Below are 18,505 nucleotides of genomic sequence, written 5' to 3' on the forward strand. Positions count from 1 at the left end.
CTCTCTGCTGTTTATCCTTTGCAATAACCCCCCCCACCTCCCCTCAGTTCTCTGCCTGCCCGTCTCTAACCCTCCACCCCCCACCTCCTCCCTCCTCTCCAACTTCTCTCACTCTTTCTCAATGAGGTATTCATGTGACCCACCTGGCTGTCCGCCGCTTAGCGTTAGCCCGACTAAAGGGGCGCTCTGTGCTCTTGTTGGCCCTCGCGGTCGGCCTGCCTCATTCACAGTTCACACGCCTGCCTTGGCCGCTGCGTGCCCAGGGCACGAACCAAGCAGAAGGGCGGTGGTGGTGGTGGCGGTGGTGGTGGTGGGGGGGGGGGGGGGGGGGGGGTCGTCCAGTAAGGGTGGGTCTCGGGGGTGGCATCGGGAGCGCAGGCAGGGTTCTGTCGGGCATAGGATGCTGCACAAGGTTCCTGGATGCTGGTGCACTTGGCTAAAGTCGCCATCATGTTTGGCCTGAGGAGTTCAGGTGGAAGTTATGAGAAGATGCGGAGCGAGTACTACCTAGACGTGGAGAATCCTTTCTGTCCTCAGGTTGGTGTGTCAGGTTCTACTAAAAAAAGATGGGTGACATTGCTGTAAGACCTGTCGGTATGGTCCTCGTCTTAGATTCAATTGAATGACGTAAATGTTAAAACATTGTCTTGTAACTTTTTTTTTTTTCTTGCTCCATCTGACTTGAACACATTTTAGATCCTTTGTGGTTGTGCGATCTCTGCAGTGGTTGTGTAGCTTTGTTTGTGCGACGGTCAGATAAAAGAGCTTTTGTTGGGCTCTAGTGGCTCGAGGATCTCACGGGTATTTCTCTTTTTTTAAGGTCGTAGTTTCCCATCACTGGTCGAAAGTGTTACAGTGGCACTTGAGCTGTGATGCTTTACAGTATTGAGTGAATTCTGTTTTCAGTTTGTCTTGGAAAAGATGAAACGGATGCATGTAAATATCAAATTCAAAAGGGACAGGTGACATGCTAAAAGTTGCTTTTTGAGTGCACACTGTTTTCTAATATCCGCTGTGTATTTGTTCTATAGTTCGTATTTCTTGCGGTCTGATTGGAAATCCGACATCGGGACGTTCACACCTCCTAACTTCTCCTTCTCCACAGGTGACCAAGCAGATCCACGAGCATGAGCAGGAGAGCGAGCTGCGGGAGCAGATGTCGGGCTACAAGCGCATGCGGCGGCAGCACCAGAAGCAGCTGATCGCCCTGGAGAACAAGCTGAAGGCCGAGATGGACGAGCACCGGCTCAAGCTGCAGAAGGAGGTGGAGACGCAGGCCAACAACGCCTACATCGAGCTGGAGAAGCTGGCCAAGCGCCACGCCGTGCATTCTGAGAAGGAGGTGGGATTTGTGAGGGGTGTGGAGGGTTATAGGACATGAGTGGACCCAGAAGTACAGCAATGTCACAGACGATCACGCCGACTCATGTGTGGGGGGGGGGGGGGGTGGGCTTTAGGACATGATGCTAATTGTAACAATGATTCTATAGCTGTTGGGAGGAAAGTTTTTCATTTCGTTCATCGCTTTGACGAAGCTCCAGCCGTAGTCTTGCATGGAATGCTGTGGCAAGTTTTGCTAAGACTTTAAGCACTGCTGCCACCCAATTATACATAAGATGAGACACACGGGCAGAAGTGGGTCACAGAATGTCACGCTCTGAAAACCAAGCTGCATATCTCTTTGATTAGCACGCAGCGCCTGACCCAAGACCAGCCAGGGAGATAGTATATCTGTTGAACAGCGACACAAAACGCACAATGTCACACGTCACTCAGCTAAACCAATCAGTCACTAGATATTAGCTTACAACAGAAAACACGGCCTGAAAATGGGTTGTTTTGACCATTAAATCTTCAATTTTTTGTAATCTCCTACCAACCAAAATTTGCTCATATTGCAATTTTCTTTAACATTAGCTACAACAGCTAATAACTTAACAAGCTCAATCAACCAATCAGTGGCGTGTCTTTAACTGGCCATAGAATAATTACAAACACATGGCAAACATAAAAACTCGACCAACATGACACTTGAGCTGCAACCAACTGTCATTTTCATTGTCACTTAATCTGCAGATGACTTCATTTGTTCACCGTTCAGTGATAAACTTGGAGTCCGTATTTAGCTCCATGCCAAGCTAACTGCCACTCGTCTCCGTTGTCCCCCAGATGAAGACGGCGTTGACGGATGAGAAGAAGTTCCAGCAGCAGATCGTGGCCCAGCAGAAGAAGGAGCTGACCACCTTTCTGGATAATCAAAAGAAGCAGTACAAACTCTGCAAGGAGAAGATTAAGGAGGTGTGCCGCGTTTGTTGGTTCTTTTTTCCCCTCCTCAAAGCGAGCCCCTTTGTTCGCCTCTCTCGTGTGTCACACTGTATGCCGTTAACTGTTGAATCAGCCCTCCTCCGCACAAACATGCACACTCAGTACCACCAAAAGTGGTCTTTTGGAAGCCGTGTTGAGTCACTCCGGCCTACTCACTGTGTACCTACACATGTATATTCACACCAGCAAGGAAACCCACAAATCCATACGCACAAGAGTATCATCTGTGTGTGTGTGTGTGTGCCTCCACAACCTTCAAGCCGAGCCCAGAGAATACTCCTGTGGGCTGCGAGTGTGATGCACTGTGTTTTCAGTTGCGAGATAAGTGACCAAAATTAGGTCAGCGCAGTTAAAAAGAAAGCATCGCTGGAAGGGAGAGATATTTCCCACCAACTGAGGGCTATAACGGAATTAGACACCACAGAGAACGGGGATCAGGCTCATGTGTTAAGTGCATTAGCTGGAGTTGTAGATTACCTCCAAGCCCATGAAAGAGAAAGAGAACTCGTACTGAGGAGGGATGTGGCTTCCCCCCCCCCAACCCTCCCCTGGCTATGAAAGTCGTTCCAGACAGACGGTCATTTGGAGTTTGCCTCATGCTTTCAACAGAAACACTTTGATATCGTGAACACTTTTCTTTATTAAAGCATTAATTATCGAGGCGTTGTTCATTTTCACATTCAAAACATGCATATGTAACGCATAGTTTGGACATTTTCTGCTTGCTTTAGATAATATTTGCTTGTCATATATCTACTGGTTTTAATATCTCCTCTTCCACTGCCCATAACCATACCAGCCATTGTCCTTATTTTACCAGTTAAACTACTTTTACCCACGTCAGATAAACCTACCAATAACAGCAGAAATGAACAGCCTGACTGTGACTCTCTTCTGTCCTGCACTTGTCGAAAACAATCTCCTCTCATAGTTCCTCACTTCCTCTGCCCCTCTCTCAGGAGATGAACGAGGACCACAGCACACCCAAGAAGGAGAAGCAGGAGCGTCTGTCCAAGCACAAGGAGAACATGCAGCATTCCCAGGCCGAGGAGGAGGCCCTCCTCCTGGCCCAGCAGAGAGTCTTCTACGACAGGAACTGCCGCGCCTTCAAGCGCAAAGTCATGATTAAGAGGCACGACTTGGAGCAGGAGCAGATCCGAGAGGTGCGGACGACGTACATCCTTAAAGACATCACGTGCATAAATTATGAATTCACTTTTAATTGTTAAACGTACACCTGAAGTTCACCAAACGTTGCCGTGAACGGGCCCAGTGTGATTATAACATATTTTTCCCCCAGCGCTGCGCTGATAATTACTCCCATTGTTCTTCATCTGTGAAGTGTTTCTTATTAACCATAAGAAGATTATTACTGAGTAAAGCAAGCCAGCAATGTCACAATCCGAAAAGCTGTTATGTAAATCTGGATGAAGTCTTTGAAGGTCCAAAAGCTTTCTGTGAGAAAACACACAAAACTCAATCACGATTTAGATGATCCTTTTAATGTTGTGGTTAATAGAATAACAGGAAGTGTTCAGTTGAAAGAAAGAGAGATATGTATTGATTTTTTCAGCCGTTGATAATGTCAGCCGACGTTCTCATCCTGAAACAAACAAAGAGGAAATTTGATTTGCACATGTGAAAATGTGAATGTCACATTGAAAACAAGCTGAACTAACAATGCTAATCAATAGCACCCACTGCAAGTCACCCATAATGTCCTTCCTTCCTTCCTTCCTTCCTTCCTTCCTTCCTTCCGGTCCTCCTAGGAGCTGAACAAGAAGAAGACCCAGAAAGAGATGGAGCATGCCATGCTGATCCGCCACGACGAGTCCATGCAGGAACTGGAGTACAGGCAGCTGAAGATCCTGCAGAAGCTGCGGATGGACCTGATCCGCCTGCAGCATCAGACGGAGCTGGAGAACCAGATCGAGTACAACAACCGGCGTGAGCGTGAACTCCACCGTAAACACGTGCTGGAGCTCCGGCAGCAGCCCAAGAACCTCAAAGTGAGTCGACGCCAGAGACGAATAAAGTTTCTGATCCGGGATGTTATAGATGTGGTGGTTGTTGTCAGAAGGTGCTTGAAATGTAAGGAACAATGGTAAAAAAAAAAAAAAAAAACTTGTTTGAAATGCCTGGATTCATTTTTACATTTCATCTTGTGTCTTTGAAAGCATAAATTGGATCCACCTCTAAGATGGCGCAAGCCATGAGCAACGTCTCTCATACTTTGGAGAGATTTTGATAAAGCAGTGATGCAACGTGGATGTAACAAATTAATGTGGAAGAAATGGTGAAAGAACATACAAAATGTGTCATCTCCGAATGTCATTCCAGTTTAATTTTGAGGATATCAGACACCAGAACTCAGATTTTTGCCCCCCCTGCCGTTTGAAACCTTTAACCTCCAGCAGCAGAATTGTTCCTATCGTTCACCACGACGAACTTTAAAATGAATGTAATGCTCTTTAAACGGTCTCTTTTTCTGTCCGTCTCCGGCCCCCTCCTCCAGGCCTTGGAGCTGCAGATCAAGAAGCAGTTCCAGGACACGTGTAAGGTGCAGACCAAGCAGTACAAGGCCCTGCGCCACCACCAGATGGAAGTTACGCCCAAGGCCGAGCACAAGACGGTGCTCAAGGCCCTGAAGGATGAGCAGACGCGCAAGCTGGCCATCCTGGCTGAGCAATACGAGCAGAGCATCAACGAGATGATGGCCTCGCAGGCGGTGAGTGGAGAGACGTTCACGTCATTGGGGGGTTTTTTTGGACAATAAATGGGTTCTGGACATTTTGAGATGAGACATTTAGGCTTTTTGAAGATGATTGTGAGGCCTTTCTCTCCACCTGTTGCTCATGATTTCACTTTTTTTTTTCTCCCCCTTGTTTGTCCTCATATCTCGTCATGGACTTGTATCTTTCTCTTCTTTCTTCCCCTTTTTTATCTTTGTGTCTTTATGAAATCTCCAAACCTTCCTCTTCTCTTCCTTTCCCACCGTATTTCTGTGTCCTGTCTGTCCCGGTTGCCCTTCCATTTTCTTCCATTCTCTTCGTCCCCTCCCCTACTTTTTGTCCTTTCTGTCTCTATTCCTTCCCTCTCCTCTCACCCTCTTTCTGGGTATCTTATCAATGTACCTCCACCCTCCCCCTCAATCTACCCGTCTCTCTCTCTCTCTGTCTCTTTGTACCTCCCTCCCTCCCTGTCGCGGTCCATGGTCGGCTGTGTCAGCTGCGTCTGGACGAGGCCCAGGAAGCCGAGTGCCAGGCCCTGAGGCAGCAGCTGCAGCAGGAGATGGAGCTGCTCAATGCCTACCAGAGCAAGATCAAGATGCAGACCGAGGCGCAGCACGAGCGCGAGCAGCAGAAGCTGGAGCAGAAGGTGTCGCTGCGACGGGCTCACCTGGAACAAAAGGTGTGCTGAAGGAAACGCTCGGCATTCTTTAAAAGAGCCGTTTATTATTTTTTTTGTTACTGCTCTGTAGGAGATATTGTTGTTTTTTCTGCAGGTGATCAATACTGACTACTTAAATGAAACATAATGGACAAAGAGAAGGAACGAATTCCCCAAATAATTCAAGGCACACTCCTTCTTAAAAGTACAAAAACTGAAAAGGCCTTTTTTTAACATGGCTTTTTTTAAATACATAAATTGGAGAGAATTTATTCCCTCTCATCTTCTGACCTAAACCTGGTATTTCACTTAAAAGACCCCCGCCAGTTTGAGTTTCAACACACGTCCAATCCTTCATTCATTTATTTATTTATTTTATAACACAGTTCATCCAAAAAATGTAAAATAAAAATCACTAATTCAGACAATTTACAAGACAACGTCAGGCTTCAAAAGAAGATAAATACAGACATAAAGTTAGGATAGACAGTTTAAGGCCAATGACTAATAGTGTGTAAAAAGATGTTATATATTTGAATAGTTAACTTGTTGAGTTTAAATATGTCTGATATTGTTGGGCCAATTTTGAGGCCACCATCATTCAAAGGCTGCATCTCCTACTGGTCTGCATGCAGATAAACTCCTCTCAGGCTTCAAACAAACTGCTTCTCACATCGTCAAACAGCAACGGACAGAATGCAACTTTCTGAATCCGTCAACCTGCCGGGTGTGCAGAGAGAACGTTAGCCCTCGAATATGTTCCTACAACCACAAGCAACGGCATGAAGGACTCTGAGAAGAGACTGTCGGAAAGTGTGTGCCGTCATCCACGTTCTACAGTTCGTCACGCTTCCACACCTTCAAGTGTGGTTGTTTGAAAAAAAACCTAGAAATATTGTTCCCTTAACTTCACACTTAACACAAAAATACTTAATTTAAAGCACACTGAACCTGTTTAACGGTCATGGATTACTTAAAACTCTCCATAAGACCCCATTAAGTGACCCCCCCCCATCCTGCACAAGAAGACACAAACACCGTCGTTTGAAGTTTAGAATAATCCTTATTTGTATTCTGTCCTCCCAACATCCTGCTCCAGCACGACTTACAGTACAGCACACATAAAGGAGGTAATGACGCCTTGTTAAAGATACGACGCAGGCAGGTGTGTGGACCAACACACGCGTGTGTAGAAACACTAACAGTCCTACGCCTCAATGCTGAAGCAAAGAGGTCCGGATGCACATTTGCATCCACCTCAGCAGGCGGCGCGGGCATGAAAGGCGACCCAGACGGACACACACACACACACACACACACACACACACACACACACACACACACACATACACACAGAGATTTCCCTCACCACAGGTGGGGATGACAGTGGCATGCCTTCCTGCCTGGAGCAGACAACCATTTCTCACCCACACACCCCTAATGGTGGTGAAATCTCTACAGACGACACTATGGTTCTCTGTCCTCCTCTGTTTGTGACACGACACAATAAATACAGTCAAGCTTATTGTTGTACAGCTCGCTCTTAATGGGTCGTTGCATGCCTCCAGTTCAATAGATATGCCTGAACTTTCAATCAATTATGAAGTTGTCTTAATCGTGACAACTGCAGCTTTGCTGCAAGCTGACAACTAGCTTTCATGCTTTGTTACAATTTCACATTTCTTCACCTAAATTTGACCCCGTTTGATCAATCTGCGTCTCCCAAATTTGGTTGCATGACACTCGCGATTGAGACGCATGTTTTACGGGACCGCTGAGGCGAGCTGCCGTGTTACACCGATGACATGCGATGAGGTTAGAGCGGCCGAGTCCGCCTCCTCCCGAAGTGACCGACGTCATCGCCACAGTCTAGTAGACGGCACTCCGACAACAAAGGAAGGAGACAGTTTGAAATGCAGCCCCCGATCCAGTTCTGCTGGGGCCCAGTGGACCTCCGTGGTGGTCTGTCGCCACCTCCTGGCTGCGTCCGGATCTGCACTACGGGACTGGGATGATGTCATGGTTTTAGAAGCACTATTGTCCTCCGGTTCGGCTCATGGTCAGAGTCTGGAGTTTTCTGTGCATGCTCAGTAGTTGGCCAGATTGCCGTACTGCGCCATGCAGTGTTTTGTCTGCACCTGTGCGTGTGTGTGCGTGCGTGCGTGCGTGCGTGCGTGCGTGCGCGCGCGCGTGTGTGTGTGTGTGTGTGTGTGTGTGTGTGTGTGTGTGTGTGTGTGTGTGTGTGTGTGTGTGTGTGTGTGTGTGTGTGTGTGTGTGTGTGTGTGTGCGCGTGCGTGCGTGTGTGTGCGTATGTGCGTGTGTGTGTCGATTGAAAGATCCAGCAGACACAACCTGAGTAAATGCAACTTGCCACACCGACAGCTTCACAGTATTAAACAAAACACATGAAAGTGTGCATCCAGTGACTGGTGTCGCAGTCGGACACATCAAGGATGTGAACTAGCTACGGGGGGGTCGACGGCAACATCATGAACAAACAGCAGTATCATGGAAACCCACACATTCAATACAGCATGGAGAATAAAGGTTACAGTCTGAATGTGTTGGTTTAATAGTTGGCTGCAGTTTATAATGTGGTGTATTGAAGTCCTTTACACTGTAAGGCTTTCCTCCTATTTGAGTCTGTATCTAACAATACAAACAGAAATGAAATATTAGACCCTAAAGATTTAGGTTTTACCCCAAAAGCTGTTATTAGAACGTCCCGACACACACACACACACACACACACACACACACACACACACACACACACACACACCCATGATTCACAGCCAGCTGTGCTGTTCCTCTCAAATGATGGTTTGGACCTGGTTTTAAAATGATTCTATTACATTCTCAGTCTTGGATTACGTTCTGTTATATTGCTCCAGTCAACCATCTTGCCAAGTTGTGAATTCATAAAGTTATTGTTTCTTTGTTTATTTTGGAGCTGCCGTGTTTTTGACCTTTCACCAGTTTCTTCTCTTTTCCTTTTCTGTTTTGAGAATACAGTTTTACAAAAATACAAAAGATTAACATTACAAGCTTTAAAAATGTATATTGCTTTTGGACTATATATTTGAAAGATGCTTTTTTTATGAGAAGATTATAAAGTTGAAGTTGCATACATAACTTTTTAACTGCAGGGTAAAAAGAGAATGAACAACTTTGTTGTTTGTACACATCTCAAAACCCACATTAATGTAAAAACAACAACTTTAAAACCTTAAATTAAAACCTTAAATAAAACCGTTATGACCAACTCCCATCATGGTAATTCCAACTAAATAACAAGTGAAATTAAAAGCATGAACTAATGAGAGACGTCTACTCCAACATGCTGACCCTGAATATGCTCCGTGTCTCCTGCAGATTGAAGAGGAGCTCGTTTCCATTCAGAAGGAGCGCACCGACCGCATCAAGCACCTGCTGGAGCGCCAGGAGCGGGAGATCGACAGCTTCGACATGGAGAGCATGCGGCTGGGCTTCGGCAACCTGGGCACCCTGGACCTCCCCAAGGACGACTACAGATGAGGGTTTCTCGTAGTCCTGTCCCCCCCCCCCCCCCGGGGCGTCCCGTCTGCCTCTGTACACCCCTCCTCTCCTCTTACCTGACAGTGCAGGTGTTCACTGCTGCTGGATCCCTCAGTCAAACACACTCAGACGCAAAAAAAAAAAACAAACGACAAGAAGAAGAAGAAAAAACAAAACCAGCTCCAGAATCAGCTCCAGTGTGTTTTCTGGGCCGGTCAGACAGAGTCCACGGCAGGCTTTAGTGCCCCCCCCCCCCCAAACCCATCTGAACTTCCTCCCCCTCCTTGCCTCTCATGGTGTCACAAGGTGGCAACAAAAAAAAAAAACCCAATATGCTGGATAACTTCCTGTAGTTGTCATGTTTTTGTAAGAATAATGATAACATAGTCACGGTGTTTCTTGTGCAATGATGACACTTGTGTTGTTGGCAGATGAGAGAAAAAGGAGGGCAGTTGGATGAGACCATGCATTTCTAGAGGTGATTACTTTTACGGTTTTTTTTGGGAGGGGGGGGGGGGGGTTGTCTCGGGCGATAAATCAAACAGCCGATCCTTCTGCAGCCGGTAGTCTGAGCGGCATCTTTCAACACTTTTTGGTATTTATTCATCAGGACATTTTTATGATAAAATTTGAATAATTTGATACTTTGAGACACAAATATCGTGTACATACAGGTACGCATCTACTAACGGTGAATTTGATTACTGAGGGGAGGGCGAATCACGGTACTGGTGTGTATCGTACTGATTTCTCTGCACTGGCAGCCAATGTGAATAATAACACACGTGAAGTCCACCTCCAGGCTAGCACAAAGGGCTTCATGGGGGGGGGACGGGTGGGGGAACTTGTACTTTGTGTATAGAAGGATTTATGGAGAGCTTTTACTTATTTTCGTATTGTATTTTAACTGTCACTCAAATCAAAAAAGAATTTTTAAAGGCGCTTTTTTCCCCTCCCCCCTCCTCAGATAGTGTTTGAGGTTGAGTCATGTTTCAATGGGGTTTTCATCTGATTTTTTTTTTTTTGGCTTTACACAACTCCCAAGCTGTGTATTTTCTTATAAACCAGACCAGTATGATGCTTTATTATTGCATGCACTTTAATTTTTTTTTTTTTTTTTCCAGGTTAAAAGAAAGCATGAATCTGTCAGAGCTTTTAATTATATTTGTAAATAAAGTGCTCATCACACAAACTAAGGGCGTGTCGTTATATATGTCAGATATGAATTTCTCATATCACATTCAAAACAACAAGCCTAACAAACCGGGAGATAAAGAAGACTGAGCCTTGATTTCAATGTCCACACGTCTGCTAAAGATCTGTGACCTTTGTGCTGAGAATATTAGTCAAATATTAAACATTTAATCACTTAAACTGTGCAGAAGGGCATGACTGACTCTTGACAGCATTCACCGTTCTACCAAGGAACACTTATAATATGACGATCTATAGTAATACAATTACAAAATATATAATAAAACTACATCTCGTGTCCCTCCCCTCCCCTGGATTTAGGACACTTAGGAGACTAGGAACTACATTTAGACCCTAGTTATGGAGGCTCCAAGTTGGCCAAATGGGTCTCTAAGCATTTATCATCCACCACAGCATCAGAAAACATAACTATTTCGGTGTTTGAACACATTTATTGCAGACGGGTGCAGGTGACATCATTGAGAGGAGCAGTTATTTTTCGTCACAGCATGGGAAGGCAACAGTGGGAATAAAAACATAATTCAGTGGCACACTCACAAAAACCAAAAAAAGTGCTTGTTAATGATGGCCTCCGTGTGGATTCCTAGTGCTGAACAAGTCTTTTCGTTTATTTTCCGGCGAGCTGCTCGTACAGTTTGGGGACGTAGTCGTCCCACTCGGCCTGGTAGCAGGTTCCCGCCACCGGGGCTCCCAGGTTGTACTTCTGCCTGAAACTCTGCACCTTGAACTTGCCGCGGCCGTCTCCAGAACGGTTAGTGAGGACGGTCTCGGTGCAGGACAGGCTGCCCGGCTGCTCGTACACCAGCCACACGTACCGGTGGAGACCTGAGGGGAAGACAGAAGACAGAAGTGTTGTGTTAACAGTGCTGCTGGGAAAACAATAGGTTGAGCTGGTCAGAGTGAAAACCATCTCCGCGCTTTAACAACGCTTCCTCTGAGCTTCGTCTCGTCTTACCTGTGCCCTTAGGAGGACCAGAGCCCACGTAGTCCGACACGACGCAGCCGGAGGACACGTCGCTCCCTTTCATGTTGACCACCAGAAAGTGGTGCCACTCCCTGCAAGGAAAGACAAAAAAAAACATGAAATCTAAGACTCGTGTAGTAAGCATCTATGTAATGTCTACTGTGTGCTTGAACGCAGCAGTGTACATGCACAATGCACAGAAAGTGGGTGGGATGTCCCAGAGCCGCTTGACAACTTGAATCCTGCGCCATGGGTCCACCAAGGGACGCTTTTGGTTCCTTACAATGCAGTGATATGTCTCCTAGCAGATGAAATCAGAGACTGCCCTTCATTTACAACCATTACGTGCATTTTTAGCTGCACACATTTTTAAATCTTTCCTCGTCACATTAATCACCGCAGCCATCCTGCACCTCCATCATCCCGGTTTGCCTTCACTTCTCACCTGAATTTGGGGTCTTTCCTGCTGGGAGCGTCGGGGTCGGTCAGGGCCAAAGTGTACAACTTACTGGGGTCGCATCCCTCCCACTCGATACAGGTGGGTCTACTCTGCACCTGCAGGTGAACAGGTGTTGACATGATGACCCATTAGGAGGCGCTATTGGCCATCTATTAAAGCTGCAGACACGCTGGACACATTATGTAACCCAAATCAGTTTGCAAACGTGCGGATACCAAATTAGCAATTGCAAAGCAGCGCTTCTTAATTAAGAACAACACGTCAGTATGGTGGCCGCAATAGCTTTTAAGCTAACAAGGCTAAACGAGGCTAAGTTAGGTTAGCTGAGTTGTTAGCTTCGCTAGCCGTTAACTGACGAACCTGTGTCGGGGTGAGCACTTTGCCGAGCTCGTCTACTTCCACAGAGTCGTATTTAATAGTCAGAGGCTGTGCCGGCTTGTCGTCGACCTCCTGCAGAGCGAGAGCCCCGGTCCACTGGCTTAAATCTGCCGGCATTTCGCTTTATAGTCCCGGTTGTTGACTGTAACGGTGCTTGAAGACGCACAAAATAACTGCCGAAAGTGCTGCGTTCAAGTACCACTGGGTGATACAGAAACAAGTGAAGAATTTGCAGGGTTGGACTGTCTGGATCCAAAATATCGTTATATGTGAATTTTAAATTAGCCTTAAACAAACAGAAGATGTTAATCGTGTTTTGAAAGTTAATTCCATTCTGTAACGTGGATAGTTTTGATGTAAATTCCCAAATACATCATTACCAAGTTTGTTGTCCATTTTCAACGTAGTAGTGATATAGTACTAGTAATGTATGCTTTTATACAGTCTATGGCTGATATTCCTGTGTTAAGCAGTGGGAGGTAAATTAACTTACTGACGTGTTCATGTGTGATAAAATGTATACATTTCCGAGCGATCTGACTACACTTGAACGTCACAAACGACACCAGCTGCAGGTGGCCGCCAGAGGACGCCGTCACGTCTCCCCCCACGTGGATTGTGGTTTGTTGAAATTCCCGTCAATCATATCGCAGCTCGTCCCTCCTCCAGCTCACATGCTCCACTGACACACTTTCTGTTTCCAGACATCCCATTTTTAGGGCCCGAGCAGGGAGGCACACCACCACACACACACACACACACACACACACACACACACACACACACACACACACACACACACACACACACACACACACACACACACACACACACAACATTACTAAACATGAGTGATGAAGGAGCAGAGGAGTTGACTAAAAAGAGACAGAAATAAGTTAGTTTATTATCTTATTTATCTATTGATATGTGTCAAATTCCACATGTCTTATGTTTTTTTCTGAATAATCCCAGTTTTGTCCAAATTAGAGGACATTTTGGGCCAGAAAGTCTTATATTCTGACTGAATCGCTCATATTTCTCTCCCTCTTTCTTTCTCTATCACTCTATTTTCTTTTACTCCCCCTCTCCACAGTGAAGCGATATCATGTAAACGTCTCCGTCGTTGAGCTCTGGGATTGACAGGAAAACTGTATACTTTATACTTTACCTGATGAGTGACAACTGATATCAGATACAAAACCAATTTTGTTTTTGATTACACTGAAGAAAAGCTTTTTTTTTTTTTTTTTTTCAATGTTGTAAAAATCCTGTGGGTAAAAATCAGGGTGAGAAAGTTCTTGGATGATGCTAGAACTAATGATCCAGAGGGACGCTTACCCGATTCTGTGCAAGCACTTCACATGCGCTTCACATGCACTTCACATGACCAACGGGGTATCCTAACCGTCCATTCCAGCATCAACTAAAGCATTTCCCATCTGTTCAGGACTTGGTTAGCTAACGTTAGCTACAATTTCCCAGACTTGTCAGAACAAGGTGATTTCAAATATGAATGCAATGTATTTAAAAGGTACTCTGTGGATTTGGTGGATTTGCCGGCAGCTAGCGGGGAGGATGCAGATTGCAACCAGCTGAACTTCTAAGCTGTGCCAAGCAAGTAGGAGAAATACGGTGGCCGAACACGCGAAACACAGCAATTCTTATTTTCAGGTTTACGAGGCGTTATCGTTGCAGTGGTGAACTCTGGATCAACCCCTGTGTCTGCAAGTGGGACACAGCACCCCCCCCCTCACAGAACATACAACTTAGAAGTTACACAAACTGAAAAGTTCAAAGAAAATCTCTGGAGGAACAGCAGTTCAATGTACAAGAAATATTTATTTCCTTATTTCATGTTTTAAGTCTTGCCGGGTGGATGACGGCACATGGCACTGTTCAGAGGTGTTCTTCAGACTCTTCGGAGTCTTCAGAGTCCATAAACACGTCATCCAAACTTAAAAGCCTCAGGGAGTCACGCGGGAAAACGTACTCGGCCATGTTGGGGAGCCCGGACAACACGCAGCAGCTCACGGCACTGCGGACAACATCCAAGTGAGGAGCCTCCGTCCACTCGCCGGTCGCTGCGTCGTAGTACTCGACGTTACTGCAGGTGGAGACGCCGTTGAAGCCCCCGACAACATAGAGCCGGTCGTTGAGCACTTCGATGCCGAAGTTGCTGCGGGCAGTCACCATGTCGGACACTTGCTGCCAGGTGTTGCTCCGAGGGTTGTAGACCTCGGCGGTGGACAGACGGACTAAGCCGTCAAAGCCGCCGACCTTTTGGGAGGAAGAGTGAAAATAAAGGGTGATTCAGCCAAAATTCTCAACAGCCTTCGCCAAAAGAGAACGCTCATCTGAGTCTAAAAGCAAGCGCCGACCAAATCTCTTCATACGTCACACAGTTAGCTGCGTCGCTGTTTCATGTACTTACTGCGTAGACCTGGTCTGCATATGCAGCGATGCCAATTCCACTGCGCTGGCAGTTCATTTGGCAGATCATTGTCCACTGGTTGGTCTCTGGGCTGTAATATTCAGCCGTTTGCAGGCAGTTGCTCCCGTTGAAACCGCCACAAATGTAAACCTGGGGAGAATCGGAGGGGGTTGCTGAAGACCTTTAGTCTGACACTACAACTTCAACATGACCTCAAACAGAAACACGAATTGCGTAACCTGAACTTGAACTTATAATTTGGTTCTTTTTACAACCTCCCAGTCTTGTAGGTAGAAAATCGAATTGTTCCAGTCCCCATCACACTGTTACTCTTGAATTACTCGGGTTCACTTCACCCACCTTGTTGTGGAGCGTCGCGCTGCTGGCGTCGCTCCTGTGCTCGTGCATCGGCGCGATGAGACTCCACTGGTTGGTCTCGGGCCTGTAGCGCTCTGCGGTGCTGAGTCGCGTGAGCCCGTCAAAACCTCCCATGGCGTAGATGCACCCGTCCAGCACAGTGACGCTCACGTAGCATCGCCGATGGTACATGGGCGCCGCCTCGTGCCAGGTGCCCATGCTCACGTCGAACCTGCGCACGCTGTTGAAATGCTCAAGCCTGTTGAAGCCGCCGACGCAGTAGACGCTGCCGTTGAGGACGGCGGTGCCGTGGTAGGCGCGAGGTTCCTCGTGTTGGTCTGTCACGTGGATCCAGCAGTCGGCTTGGACGTCGTACGCCTCGATGCTGTTCGTTGGATGGACGCCGCTCCAGCCCCCAACGGCCAACAGGATGGCGTGAGGCAGGCGAGGGCGGGCGAGAGGGTTGCAGAGTTGCGACATAGAGGGTCTGAACCTCATGATGAGTTTTAGGGTTTTGATGATTGCCCTGACCATGAGCAGGCACTCGGCGTTGTTTCGCACCAGCTCATTGGACATCACGTCTCTCCTCACGTAGTCCTCACTCGTCAAGACCAGTCGCACCTACACAGAGAACAACAGGACACAATCTTTCAATTGAACTCAATGGACTGTACTCGAGTCCGGTATCCAGACCTCTGTTGCTTTACTATAATCATTTTAACTGTGACTAATATTCACCTTTTTACTCTTGAATATTCAAAACTCTGACTTTAATTTAGACTACGGTGGTTTAATTGACCATCAGCCAAATGCTGAAGGTGCAAGTCTAAACTAAATCTGGTGACAGAAGGTGATCATACCTTAGACAAGAGCACTGCGATGTGTGCTTTTCGTTCTTCAGGTTCGTGGGCGATCCAGCGAAGGACGGCATCGAACGCCGCGCTCTCTTTGCTCACATTGAGGTCGTCTCTGCCGAGGACGTCGGCGAGTTGCTGCACGGAGAGCTGCGAGAACTCTTCGGACAACGCCACCTCCTCAAAGTGATCGACGATGAAGCGGTGGGCCTTGAGCCGCAGCTCGGGGGACAAGGTGTCGCTGAACCGAAAGATGCCGACGCAGTTCTTTGGGCAGAGCTGCTCGCCCAGGAAGTTGCAGCAAATTTGCACCAAGCCCATGACGTTGAGCTGATCGGCCGCCAGCAGCAGCTTCTCCACGTTTTCCGCCGTCACGGAGACCGAGCCGGTGTAGGCGAACTCAATGATGAGCCGCATCGTGTCCGGAGATAGGCCGGGTATGTGGAAGACCTTTTTCTCTGGAGGTGACCAGCGACGCCAGAGAGCTCTGCGGGTCAGGATGAACACACAGCAGAGGATTGGATATCATCATCTCATTGATTAACAATGATCATGTTTTTAAGTAAGCGTTCACAAAATCAACATATTACACCATTTTGCATTAAAGGGAAGTTGTACAATACGTAAACCGCCGGACATCATTCAGAGTGTAACTAGCAGCAAGAATGTCACTGTCAAATAAATGTCACAAATATGTAATATTTATATTTATAATATCAAGCTGAGGGGGAGAACTACGAATGTATTTAATCCCACAATAAGACATCCATGTAAATGATTTCTGTGTGAATGTGTGTATATTCTGCTGTGTAAAATGTGTCAATCTTTTAAGTTTGCATCCTTGTGTTAACATTATTGATTTCTCAGTGTTTTCTCAATGTGACAATCTTGGAGAAAATAATCCTGCAAGCAAAAAAAGGGACAATTTATAGAAACAAAAGTAAAATATGTCCATATGTGTTACTGCAAGTTAAGAAACACGTTTGCTGACATTTGTTTTGCTGCTGTTGTTTTTGTTCACTGTTCTCTTCTCTAGAGAGATTCATTGAGAAATAAATAAATGCATATGTATATATACATTTATGAATATACATGTATGTATACATGTGTATATATGTGTAAATTAAATAAAAAAATTATTGATAAATACGTTATTTTATTTACAAGAACTATGCATTATTGAAAAGTAGTTATTTAACATAGCAACTGATTGAATTATTAACTGATTATTATTTTAGAAAGACTATATTATGAAAAAGAACTATGAATGAATTATTGAATATGCAGTGTTTACAGTGGAAGCAGATACCAAGTGGAACCCACCAATAGAAACTCCTGGCTCATTCAGCAGCGTATGCCCCGCCCACTACGTCCAAACTCAACTCGTAGTTGTTTTTTGAAAGTGTAGGTTTTCGTTTTGAAAGTGTAGGGTTGTTATTTTTTAAAGCAAAGTTGTTATTTTTTGAAAGCAAAGGTTTGAGAAATTTGCTTTAAAAACTTTTATTTTGTTTGTGTAAAAAAGACACAAATATACCTTCATATGAATTAACCGTCTCAAGTGTGTGCAATTACCTTTTTTTTGTTGCATTAAATTAATTTAGTCACTTTCTGAACACACAAACTACTCAATGCTACTAATCAATACTAATCTGCTTAAAAGCACATTACTATGAGAGACTACTGTAGCTGATATATGATATCTTCTCCTCTATGTCAAACTCATTTTTATCACAAATGCTCCATGAACGTATGTAATTCATCACATATCGTGATTAGTCCTTCAGACTTTAGATCATTAACTATTACTTTCTGCTCATTTGAAGGATATACATTCACAAACATATATATATATATATCAGATAGTCAACTCACAGGAAGTACGGGCTGCATCTACACAGGATGACCCTGTGGATTGGAAATGTTACATCCTCCACTTCGATGACGGCGTCGCAAAATTCTCCCTCCAGACGGAGATGATCAAACACTGAGGTTGACATGTGTGAAAATGCGTCCCAGTCGCTCATCTTGATTTTCTGAGTGTGAGAGTTTTATGGTCGATGACTTATCTCAAGGCTCTCAAAAGGTCTTTTGAGTCAAGACAGAGAAAGTGAACACACATCATGGTGGGGTGCTAGAATTCTGGCTCCAGGAGTCCATTCTAGAATGGAGTCTGATGATATCACTGATGAGCTGACAGCCTCCAATTCAACCTGTAGACCATTAGATTGACATAGAAGCATAAAGCTATGCACTATGTATTGCTGTAACTTAGTTTACCTTAGCCTACATCAGTCTGACGGTATAGGTGGTGTTTCACCAAAGTGGCAAAAACATTTTAAATTGCTGTGTTTTGCATATGATCCACACTGTCAACAGTGTCATTTTGCTTTTGACAGAAGCGATTTCATCCAATGGTGCACATTATGTTTTCTGCTAGTTTTATTACCAGTAAAATAAGCAACTTAGTCATTTTACTGTTAGTTTAAACTCCTTGGTCACTTTGTTAGGTCCTATCTGATCAAATACAATCCACTACAACAGCTCTACCAGATATGAATGTTTAGTTTTTGTTAAAAAACGTTCAGAGAGGTGTT

The 18,505-nt window shown here is 45.5% G+C and overlaps 3 protein-coding genes across 3 annotated transcripts in view; 1 reads left to right on the forward strand and 2 right to left on the reverse strand.

Moving 5' to 3' along the window:
* taok3a (TAO kinase 3a) overlaps positions 1–10,444 on the forward strand; it is a 40,357-nt gene extending 29,913 nt beyond the window's left edge. Inside the window, 7 exon segments of the mRNA XM_068721037.1 lie at positions 1,106–1,342; positions 2,170–2,298; positions 3,285–3,488; positions 4,095–4,334; positions 4,841–5,053; positions 5,554–5,736; positions 9,091–10,444. Of these exon segments, the coding sequence (XP_068577138.1) occupies positions 1,106–1,342; positions 2,170–2,298; positions 3,285–3,488; positions 4,095–4,334; positions 4,841–5,053; positions 5,554–5,736; positions 9,091–9,252 (1,368 nt within the window). The 3' untranslated portion in view covers positions 9,253–10,444.
* Positions 10,445–10,878: 434 nt separating this feature from the next.
* Positions 10,879–12,459, reverse strand: pebp1 (phosphatidylethanolamine binding protein 1). The gene is made up of 4 exons (XM_068721036.1): positions 12,252–12,459; positions 11,877–11,986; positions 11,423–11,523; positions 10,879–11,292 (listed from the first exon to the last, which is right to left on the reverse strand). Exons 1-4 carry the CDS (start codon positions 12,384–12,386, stop codon positions 11,075–11,077), a joined length of 564 nt encoding a protein of 187 aa, XP_068577137.1. The 5' UTR covers positions 12,387–12,459; the 3' UTR covers positions 10,879–11,074.
* A 1,706-nt stretch (positions 12,460–14,165) lies between these two features.
* Positions 14,166–17,935, reverse strand: LOC137879788 (kelch-like protein 10). Its single transcript, XM_068720682.1, has 5 exons — positions 17,784–17,935; positions 15,918–16,398; positions 15,061–15,678; positions 14,701–14,850; positions 14,166–14,546 (listed from the first exon to the last, which is right to left on the reverse strand). The coding sequence occupies exons 1-5, from the start codon at positions 17,933–17,935 to the stop codon at positions 14,166–14,168; spliced, it is 1,782 nt and encodes a 593-aa protein (XP_068576783.1).
* Between the last annotated feature and the right edge of the window lie 570 nt (positions 17,936–18,505).

Source organism: Cebidichthys violaceus, unplaced genomic scaffold, assembly GCF_023349555.1.
Source record: "Cebidichthys violaceus isolate CVI_PGR_0920_01 unplaced genomic scaffold, fCebVio1.0.p SCAF_26, whole genome shotgun sequence".
In the NCBI taxonomy this organism is placed as follows: Eukaryota; Metazoa; Chordata; class Actinopteri; order Perciformes; family Stichaeidae; genus Cebidichthys; species Cebidichthys violaceus.

Bases quoted from the DNA above. Each gene is read 5' to 3' on its own strand.
- pebp1 (XM_068721036.1), bottom strand. From the start codon at position 12,386: ATGCCGGCAGATTTAAGCCAGTGGACCGGGGCTCTCGCTCTGCAGGAG. The intron at 11,987-12,251 runs GTTCGTCAGTTA...GTTCACCTGCAG, and splicing joins AAGTGCTCACCCCGACACAG to GTGCAGAGTAGACCCACCTG. The intron at 11,524-11,876 runs GTGAGAAGTGAA...CTTTCCTTGCAG, and splicing joins AGGAAAGACCCCAAATTCAG to GGAGTGGCACCACTTTCTGG.
- LOC137879788 (XM_068720682.1), bottom strand. From the start codon at position 17,935: ATGAGCGACTGGGACGCATTTTCACACATGTCAACCTCAGTGTTTGAT. The intron at 14,851-15,060 runs GTGGGTGAAGTG...GATTCTCCCCAG, and splicing joins GCGCGACGCTCCACAACAAG to GTTTACATTTGTGGCGGTTT. The intron at 14,547-14,700 runs GTAAGTACATGA...TCCTCCCAAAAG, and splicing joins ATGCAGACCAGGTCTACGCA to GTCGGCGGCTTTGACGGCTT.